Below are 10986 nucleotides of genomic sequence, written 5' to 3'. Positions count from 1 at the left end.
CTTTTGCGTTCAATATATATGCAATACCCTAGCTTCCAATCCCATTAAGAAGAATAATATAAAATAAAATCATTCTGACTAGTCCTACAAAACTCAACCTCCCAGATATAGGAATTGGCTTTTCTTCTGCCTTCATTTGTCTGGGAGGTGTGGGTAGGTGGGGGATGATGGCTTATTCCCAATTTGGCTTCCCTCCCTGAGGTTTGCTAGTGGGGCTCTGCAACCATGTGGCTTGGAACATGGAACTCAGGTTCCCCGCATATAAAGCCGCGCTCCAGCCCCAGGCAGTTCTCTCACCCATCTGGTTTTTTTTTATTTCTCTCTATTCCCCCTTAATAATTTTGCTGTCATTCGCCTGGTCCCTGTCTTTAGTGAATATATGGATGAAGAGTCTGGCTATCGAAATCCCCTCACTATTAACGGGGCACCGCCCGCTTAGTAAGAGAACTGTGTACTGTAAAGGAAGTCTATTTGCACATAACAAGTCATATATGCTTTGTTTATTTGATTACCACATCACGGTATATTTCATGCAGATGCGGGAGCTAAAGCCAAGAAGAGAAAAGGGGAAATGGGAAGGAGGCGCAAAGTTGCACCCGGAGACCTGCAGCTCACCTGTCAGCTCCCCCCCCCCCCTTGAGCTCCCCTCAGTCTTTGCTTCTGGCCAGAGACAGAGCAGAGCCCGCCCACGCCACTCGCTCATTGGCTCGCTCGGTGCACTTGTCACGCTCTTTTGTCTCCGCGGGTAGAGGATAAAAGCAGCCGCGGTGGCCTTGGGAACCGCGCTGCCCGGACTCGGCTACCCAGAGCTGGGTGGTCGTGCCGAGCAGCATCTCTTGGCGTCTCCGGGTTGCCTAGAAGCCCTTTCTCTTGGCAGGGTCGCGGGGACCAGAGGGGGACCCCTGCAACTAGCTGTCACTGCAGGAGAGCTCCTTGGCCAGCAGCGGGAAAAAAGCAGGTAAGGGAAGCGACGCGCCAGCACAGATGGGCGTGAGGTCCCCCCACCCCCACAGCGGTATTAGGCGGTAAAGAAAGGGAAAGCCTGGGAATGAACATTCTTGTGGCCGGACCAGCCACATAGAGGGAGGTGGGGGGGGGGGAGGGACGGTGGTGACATTTGCTGGGATCGAAAGAAGGGGATTTTCAGGAGGAGAGGTGGGAATCAAACCTGGACTCTCCTTTGCTTCTCTTCATAGTCTTAAGGCACCTAATCTGGGGGTTGCATGCCCCCCAAATCCTGTTCTATTTCTCTGTGACAGGCCATCAAAGTCAAATCTGAACTTGAATTTTGTGCGACTGATTCAGAGCTGGTAGGCCAGTGATTTTCTAGGGGGCGGGGAGGTCACTTTGGCTGGAATACACAAGGTGCGAGAGGGATTTTCTTCCCTGGTTCCTTGGAGGCAGTGGGAAGGTAGGGTTGAAGGTGTGGGGTGAAGGTGTGGGGTGAGGTGGAGGGAGTCAGGGGCAGAGCTGGATCAGAAGGAGGCGGCTTCTGACCATTCTCTGCTCGATCCTGCCAGGCCCTCGGTGGTGATAGCCCAGTGTTGACACCTGGATCAACGACCCTGTCGTCCTCCCCCTCTCCGACTCTCCGAAACGACCACCGCAGAGCTGGAAGTAAAATAAAGACTTCTGCTTCTTTCTGAGCTCCTGTAAGAATCTCAGAAATAACAGGGGGAGGGGGTACACTACGTAAAAGGGATGTGGTAAGCTCTGCCCCTCTGCAGATAATGACATGTGACTTGTGCCCACCAAGCTGTGGCCATTGTGCTCTATTTTCAGAGCACGTATTAGCTCCCAACATGACACTTCAAATTAGAAGCAACAGTTGCCAGGCTTCTGGGATGGACTGGCCTAAGGGGCAGGAGGCAATAGAATGCCCCCTGCAGCTCCCAAGCTATTTCTAGGTCCAAGAGGTGGGAATCACTGGAGGGCTTCCTGGAAGGTAATTTTCTGGCAAGTGGGCAGCAATTAATGTCCTGTAGTGGATTCAGGAAGGGAGAAGACACTGCAACAACATGTTCCTTATTAACCCCTTCCCCTCTTTTTTCTCTCTCTCTCTTTTTACAGCCCCTCTCTGAGATCAGAAGAAAGCAGCAGCGTCCTCAAGGGCCAGCAGATCCAGCCTTTGCAAACAGCCTGACTGCTTGTGATCTTGAGGTCCCACCCCCCAATCGTCATCCATGATGGCTAGCATCATAGCTCGGATGAGGAATAGCCGTAGGCAGAATGTCCCCTTGGCGCCTTGGGCCCATTCCATGCTGAGGTCCTTGAGGTGCAGTCTCCGCCCTTTAATAGCCAAAATGGCCGAGAGAAACATGAAGCTGTTTTCTGGGCAGGTGGTGCCAGAGAAGGGGGAGGAGACCTTTGAAAACTGGCTGACCCAAGTCAACGAGGCCCTGCCAGAATGGAATATGTCCGAGGCAGAAAAGCTTAAGCGTTTGACGAAAACCCTTAGGGGCCCTGCCCGAGAGGTCATGCGTTTGCTCCAGGCTGCCAACCCCAACCTTAGTGTGGCTGACTTCTTGCGAGGGATGAAATTGGTATTTGGGGATCCTGAAAGCAGCGATACTACCCAGGGGAGTTTGCTTAACACCCTGCAGGGCCAAGGGGAGAAGACATCCCTGTATGTGATCCGCTTAGAGGTGCAGCTCCAGAATGCAATTCAGGTGGGGGTCGTAGCTGAGAAAGATGCCAATCACACTCGCCTGCAGCAGCTCCTGTTAGGGGCTGATCTGAGTAGGGACCTGAGATTCCGGCTCAACCATCTTCTCATACACGTAGATGAGCAGGACCGCCTGCCCGATTTCCTGGAGTTAATTAGAATGATCAAGGAGGAGGAGGACTGGGATGAGTCTTTGGTGAAATGTAAGCAGGCCAAAAAAGCACTGGAGAGGGAGGCCAGCCCAGAGGCCTTTGAGGGCTCTTCACCCTTAGTGATTGGCAGCGCTGACTGTGAAGTGATAGAGATTGAGGACAGCCTCGAGGAGGACTCAGATGAGGATGTGATCCTGGTGGAGTCCCAGGACACCCCACTTTTATTCTCAGGTTCTCCTTCCCCCAGATGCAAGCCCAGACCTCAAGAAGAAGTACTAATCATTGATTCTCCTAACAGTTCCCCACCTCGATCTCCTTCCACTAGTGGAGGGGCTCAGTTTAAGATGAACAATTCTGGGGAGACACGTCGGGCTAGAAAGCGCAAATACACTTTCTTCTGTCCCTATTGTGGTGATGAGGGTCACTCTAAGGAGACCTGTGACGCTGAAAGTGACAGGACCCACACATTTGAGAATCTGATCATCACCCTGCAGGATTTCACACATATGGAGGGAGAGGGGGCCGGAGAGGTCTCTGGGTTTCTGGATGACCCTTATGAGCTGTTTGAGATCCTTAACCCTCTGCTGTAGGTGAACCCTAGCTTATGCTCAGTCCAGCTGTGGGGAAACTGGGGGGTGGGATTCTAATTGCATGAATTAATTCACAAGTGGCTTCATTAGAGGGTGTAGGAGAAAATGTCTCCACACCAGCACAGTGACCTTTCTTCTTGCTCCCGTTGCCTAAATATCTATTGTTTGTGTGTTCCCATTTCCTTGATAACTTTATTCCTTTTGCGAAACTGGTATTGTTGTCATCAATAACTAAGTGTGCAAACCGTGTGACTGAACCCTACCACTCCAGCTATGTATAATCTTTGTTAATCCTTTGACAGTGTTCACCTCGAGATTTCCTTCTACTTGTGTGTCCAGATAGATCAATCTTAGATATATAAGTGATCAAATATAAAAGTGCTGTTCTATAGTCTGTATTTTTTGCCAAAAATCTTTGTTGTAAGCTTCTTTCTATGTGAATAAAGATAAACAGCAATCATTTTGTCTCTGGTGTTAATTTTGGGGAGAAAAAAAAACTGAAAAAGGAAGATGATAAATAATGTAAAAAGCCTTAAAGGGGAGAGGGTAGATAACAAAGCATATATGTAATCTGGATTTGATCCAGGGGATTTATGGGTTAAATCTGGAGTCCCTCTAACACTACAGGTATAGCCTTGAAGGGCTCCCCATCCTATTCCAGCACCCCACCACTACAGAGTTCATACAGCACTGTATCTTGGGATCCAGATACTGAACCATCTGATTTAGTTCACTGAGTATTTCTGGGAGTGGTCTCTGAGCCCTGAGTACTGCTTGGAGTACTAAAAGAATAACTAAAGGTTTTTTGCACTGTGTTTTATTTTAATCAATCACATTTTGGGTATGAGAAAAAGGGAGGAAGAGCTCAGAAAATAGTCCTTATACAAAATAGACAGAAAACTTATAATGACTGACCTGTTCCTTAGATATAGAGCCCAATTCTGGCCCTCACCAACTGAAATATGTCCAGTATGAGAGTGGTTTTGAGGTAACAACCACAAAGAGGGTGCTCCATTCCTGGTCAGTTTGGGAGAATGGCACCTGCTCTTTCTTAGGGTGGTTTCCTTATATTGCTGCTACCACCCAGAAACTTCAGGGAGCCTTGCACCAGAGACCAACCTCTAATAATCCCCCCTCCCTCAGGAGGACAAGAAGTTGCATGCAAGACCCTAACTTCTTAAACTGTAGATCATGGCTCATGACACTGAATGGGGTGGGGTGCAGTCACTGAGCTTTTTTTTTTCTTTTGGAAAATATCTTACTCTGAGACGTTAATATTTGCAAAGGGGAAATGAGTGGAGAAAGTTTAAGAAGCCCTGTGTTAGAGCACTCTGCACTCCTTCCACCTCACGTCACAAGAGAAGAGCAGCTAAAGAGGAATGAAATGCAATCTAATTGCCAAGGCACTGGAAGGAACAGGCAGGACAGAAGGTCAGGGTGCCCTACACTGTTTGAGCAGAGTGAAGGACACTCATCACAGACTGTTAGGTGTGCAAGTTCCTATTTCTGTAATCTGGAGAGGAGTGCTTTTAAAACCAGGAGTGGTGAATGAAATGTATGCGTAGACTTGAGGACCCAAGGGGACTGATTATAGGAAATAGCGGGACCACATTCCCACATACACAAAGTATGCAATGGTGGGAGATAGGGGTCAGGGGAGAAAACTAAGCTATGTAGGAGAGATGAAAGAAAGGAGGATGCATGACTCAGCAGACACACTGGAAAATTGAAAGGGCCTGGACATCTGGTAGGAATCAAAGATCCTGGCTTTCATCTTGGGATGGTGGGATAATGACTAATAGGACTAAAGCATATGTTTGGCACGCACAAGGTCCTGGGTTTGATCCCCTGCATTGCATGTCCTTCAGATTGCTGTTGAGTGTAGGGCTGGTGCCCTCACACTGTTTGGAGCAACCCCCGAGGTATAAAACTCCAGAACACTCTGCTGTGTTGCACCATGGAAGGTACAGGTCGAGGAGCCTTGAGAGATAATGTGTTTCTAATTACATTGCTCCTTGATGGACTACTCAGGAGAGACAAGGGTTGGAGGATGAACCTCTCGAGTAAGAGCCAGGCACAAGCGGAAGTCAGCACAGCTTCCCTCGGGCTGCCACTGCCATATTGGCAATCTGCCTTGAAGAAGTTACTCTTTCCAGAAACAGTCCCTGACTTATTTCTCTTACTTTATTTAGGACACCAATGATTTTCCCTTGTAACCCCTGTTTACTTCAGAGCTCATTCACCTCTTGGAGAGGTAGCCCCTTTCAAATCTCTGAAGCCAAAGGGGTCCTTTCTTTTCCCCATCCACTTTAGGAAGAGGGAGATCCACTCAGGCCTCCAAGACCAAAAAGAAAACCCTCCTCAGGTCCCATAGGTTATTTTATATATATAAATACTTAAGTAAGCACCAGGATTACAATCATGATTGTAGTTGGGTTTCAGCCATAAATTGAACACCCCCTTTCACCAGTGCAATATTCCTACCACCAATGCCCCCCTCACTTCTTCCCCTAGGTTTTATACCTTCATTAGTCTCTACATCTACATCTAGTCCAGATTGAACTAAAATTTCACTTCCTGCTTGGCTTTTTTAAACACATGTTGAATATTTTCCAGAGACTGTTGCTTCTGCTATTATTTTTTCTGGGACTCTGTATATTTGAAAAAACAAACAAACAAACAAACAAGAAACATGAAATTTAATTCTGGCCATTTCCCTACCCTGTCATTCACAAGCTCCACTGTTTTAAAAACCTGTTCCACAATGTCTTCCTTTAGCTTTTGAGTTCTATTAATTTTGAGACTATCTGCATTTTTATTGACATCTGACTTTAAAAAAATTGCATCGTGTATGAGGTTGCTATTTTAGTCAAGAACTAGGTATATTTTCTAATTAGTAGCCAGGGATGTGGCATCTAGGCATCCAGAGTAAGCTATTGTGTATGTCCTTTTTAAAAAAGCATTTCATTGAAAACGCTGGGCTTATTTGCTTCCTTTTTGTTTCATTCTTATCTGTCACTAAGAGATGAAAATCACTGTTTTATCATAAAAGCTGGACTCTGAGTCCTGTTTTATCTCATCCTCTTTACTAGCAGTATAGCCCTTTGTTTCCATGACAGCCCTCTCTCAGGCTTTCCAGTGCTTCTGACCTTTGGGGTGCCCATTTATCAGTCTCTTTTGCCCATTTTCCCCTTCATGATCTGTACTTAATAATAATACAGATCCAAATCAATATTACAACTGTGATTTATCTTGAGCTTGCTATGTACCAGGCACTCTGTACCAAATTCTCTTTTTCACTGACTTATTAAAATAGATATTTATAATCTATATGAGCTCCTTTAACTTTTGTAGCAATATAATAAGTCTTACCATGAGGTGGCACATTTATGATGAGACAGAGTGGAAAATTAAGGAACTTGCCTGCTCATTGTTGTTTTGATTTGCATCTCCCTGATGATTAGTGGTGAGGAGCATTTTTTCATGTGCTGTTTGACCATCTGTATTTCTCCTTTGAGGAAATGTCTGTTTCTTTCTTCTCCCCATTTTTGACGGGGTTAGATTACTTTTTCTTGTAAAGTTCAACCAGTGCCTTGTGTATCTTAGATATTAATTCCTTATCTGATGAGTATTGGTTAAAAAGTTTCTACCATTTGGCGGCTAGCCTTTGTATCCTAGTCACTATTTCCTTTGAAGTGCATAAGCTTCTGAGTTTAATGTAGTCCTATTTGTTTATCTTTGCTTCCACTTGGTTGGCCTGTGGTGTTTCATCCGTAAAGATGTCTATGTTTTCCTCTATGTAGCTTATGGTTTCAGGTCTGATATTATATCACCACAGAGACTAGCACACATCACAAACAAAACAAAACAAAGTAAAACAAACCAAGAACAACCAGTGATGGCATGGATGTGGGGGAGAAAGAAACTGTGGTTACATTTACCCAATGAATACTATGCAGCCCTTGGGGGGAAAATGAAGTCATGAAATTTATGCTTATACATGAAGACTATTATGCTGAGATGGCCAGAGGGAAAAGGATAGCCATAGAATAATCTCACGCATTTGTGGGATATAAGAAAAACAAGATGATAGAACGGTAATAATACCCAGAGAAAATAGAGACAAAGGTTAGGAGGTTCAGGAAAGGGTAGAAAGCTTGCCACAAAGAGCAGTGAGTGTAGCTAGAATAGAGGAGGTCTACTAGTATAATGACAGTTGGAAATGATCATTCTGGACAAGAACTTGACACTGAAAGTGGAGAAACAGGCAAGGCATTCCTCCTTTAACAATAGTGCAAATCACAGTCCAAAAAGGATAAGAGAGAGGCATATTGCTTGTCCTATAGCGAGGTGGGGTGGGAAGGAAATGGGAGACATCCATAGTGTATAGTGTATTACTGAAGCCCACCAATAAACAATTTTGTAACCACAGGGCTTAAAATCAATTAAAAAACAAGAAATTTTCTCAGATAATGCAGCTAGATAGAGATCACACAGCTAAGTAAAAAACCTCTGCTTCTACCATGCTTAAAGCTGAAATATTCATGGCATACTGAGATATATTTTTTTCCTGGATGTGACATGAGAAAACAGGTTTGTAAATTCAGGATAATAAGAACTGCCTTTGCAAGGCATGCCTTGTGTATCCATTATTGGCATAGGGCTGATCCATCACAGGCTTTCAGGACGAAAGGGCTATTATTGTTCGCTAGAATGCATTATCTGGCTACAGAAGGAAGAATGGGGACATGGACAAATAAAATGCTGTCCTTGACAAGAAAATGGTGCCTATTTACTGTTCATTGGATGGCATTATAGACTCCCTCCAGGAGCTTCACCTGGTTTAGCCTCAAGCCCCAAGAATTTATTCAGGAATGCATGAAAATTTACCTAGAAAATAACATGATCATCGATAGGGGCATTTAATGCTTTGGTCTGTTTTTCTTTGTTATATGTCCAGAGAATCTCTCCTTTCATATGCTAGTTCCCTCTTTCCACTCAGGTAGTTGGACTAACCCAAACGCCCCCTTTTCTCGGTCACAGATGGGAACTGATCTCAGAATGACACAGCAACTTCCCAGTGTCTGTGGAAAGAATATATGATGGGGGCCTGGGGAGTCTTTTTTTGCAGGCAACTCTGAAATAATAGCACTATAAGAAATCACAGTGGTAGGATAAAAGGCTGTTGGGTAAGTGGGGGGGGGTCGTCTCTCACTCCTTGTTCTGATCAAATGTATAGATTCTCAGCTGTGACATTTTACCTCAGCTCAGAACTTGTATTTTTCATAATTACTTCTTCATATATGTACCATGTACACCATCTCCATCTCCATACCTGGACACAATTAACAGTAACTTGTTTAAGATCACACTGTTAGTAAAAGAGATCATTAGGTTCATTGTGAGTGTTTCCTCTTCCAGAATTGACTTAATTTTATTGCAATAATTTTTTCTTTAAGGTAACATTGATTTTTAAGACTACAAATGTTTTTATGTAATGTAAACCACAACACGCACACTTTCAAAGTTCCAATAGGATTACCTCTATTATTGTGCCCAAGAACTTCTCCATGTTTTCAGTCCCATTCAGATTCTATTAATAATCCTGGGTTTTGGGTCAGAGTTTAAAGGCTTGTCTTTAGACATTGTTCCCTTCTTTAAATTGTGTGATGATGTCATTCCTAAAGTAGTTATTAACTATCAATTCATTTTATTGGATGAAAACTTTATGGATTCACAAATAATCATACCTGTGATTTAAATCTTCAAAGGATGATGCTCTATGTCTCATTTCCTTTATTGAATAAGACCGGAAACATGATCAGTTTAGCAAATTTCCTTTTCACAGCCTGAAACCACCTCCTCATATTTATTTTTATATCCAACTTCAGTGATAGAATACTAAAAATACAAAATTGTTGTAATGATGTGGGTAAACAGTATTTCCCACACTGATAACCCTGCAAATTGACACATTCTTTCTGGAATGATAACTGGAAAACATAACAAACACTGAAATACGAAAACCTCCAAATATAGCATTTTATCTTTCTGAAGCTGATGTTAAAATGTAATTGAGCAAATATGCAAAACGTTATTTAATTTTATGGTTTTTGGGTCACACCTGCTGATGCTCAGGGATTAATCGTGGCTCTGCACTCAAGAATTAGTCGTGGTGGTGTTTAGGAGGACTATATGGAATGCTGGGGATCAAACCTGGCTCTTTCCCATGCAATGCAAGCTCCCTACCCACTAAAGTATTGCTCTGACCCATGTATAGTAATTTTAATTTAAGTATGGTTTTTATTCTCTATTTTTAATAGAAGAAAACAGGAAATGGCTTGAAAGAACATGGATATGGTTTGGATAATTAGGGTTCACACTTGGAGTAGAATGCTTTATATTTAAGGCTCTGGGTGTGTCTTCATATTATTGGGACCAACTGGACAAATAAAGTATGATTTTTTTTTAGAAAGAGGGCTAACAAGATCACTAGTTCACTACATCACCTGGATTTTCTTTGACTTTCAACTTGTTGCTCCATCAGACATCCTTCCTTTCACTTTGACAACAGTCTAGTATCTCATCGCCTGTCACTTTCTAAGGTCAGATATCTCACTCCATTTCCTTATCTCTTATGCAGTTTTCCCCCACTTGTTGGTAATTGCTTGTATAATTGTGTACCTCATTAAATTTATAATACCCTGCATCGAGCATAATGCATTTTGGATATCTAGGCACAGGATATAGACACAGTCTCACCTCAAGTGTTTGTGCTCTCTATTGTCAATCTCCCTCTTTTTGTTTCTGCCTTGAGGCCTCCCAATATTCAACTATTTTCTCAAATGGCAACTTCTGAGTGAAGTAACACCCAAAGAGTTGCTAATTTAAAATATCACACACAAATACATTGGGGGGGGGAGAGATAGACATAGAATAGTCTCACTCATCTATGGGTTTTAAGAAAAATAAGACATTGAAATAATCTGAGATGAGGGCTGGAAGGACCGGCTCAAGATATGAAGATCACCACAAAGAGTGGTGCATGCAGTTAGAAAAATAACTACACTGAGAACTATCATAACAGTCAGTGAGTGAGGGATGTAGAAATCCTGATTCGAATACAGGCATGGGTGGGGAGGAGGAGGGAGGAGATAGGGGAATTGGTGATGGGAAGGAAGGTTGCACTGGTGAAGGGGGGTGTTCTTTTTATGACTGAAACCCCCTATAATCATGTTTGCAATCATGGTGTTTAAAAAAAGATATAAAAAATAAAATAAACTTTTACACCTGGATATTGGCAATCCTACTTCCATTTTCCTTATCTATTTTTCCATTATACATCTCTCTTCTATGTTACTTACTTACCACCTACCTTACTTACTATATTACTTACAACAATATAATTTACTGTTTTATTTTATGTTTATTTCTATATATTACCAGTAACATATAAACCCAATATGGGCAGATATTAGGTCTGCTTAGTTTACAGTTATATCCCTACCTCCTATAACAGCCTCTGGAACATAATCTGGACTTCAGTAAATGTGAATAAAATGCCTGGAACAAAAAAAAT

The 10986-nt window shown here is 43.2% G+C and overlaps 1 protein-coding gene across 1 annotated transcript; it reads left to right on the top strand.

The window, feature by feature from the left end:
* Positions 1-1256: 1256 nt before the first annotated feature.
* ZCCHC12 (zinc finger CCHC-type containing 12) lies at positions 1257-3546 on the top strand. Its single transcript, XM_049767594.1, has 3 exons — positions 1257-1310; positions 1521-1652; positions 2071-3546. Exon 3 carries the CDS (start codon positions 2184-2186, stop codon positions 3405-3407), a length of 1224 nt encoding a protein of 407 aa, XP_049623551.1. The 5' UTR covers positions 1257-1310; positions 1521-1652; positions 2071-2183; the 3' UTR covers positions 3408-3546.
* Positions 3547-10986: the final 7440 nt, after the last annotated feature.

The sequence above is a fragment of the Suncus etruscus genome, chromosome X, assembly GCF_024139225.1.
Source record: "Suncus etruscus isolate mSunEtr1 chromosome X, mSunEtr1.pri.cur, whole genome shotgun sequence".
Taxonomy (NCBI): Eukaryota; Metazoa; Chordata; class Mammalia; order Eulipotyphla; family Soricidae; genus Suncus; species Suncus etruscus.
Note: the sequence above shows the minus strand (reverse complement) of the source record. Positions and strands in the feature narration are given on the sequence as shown.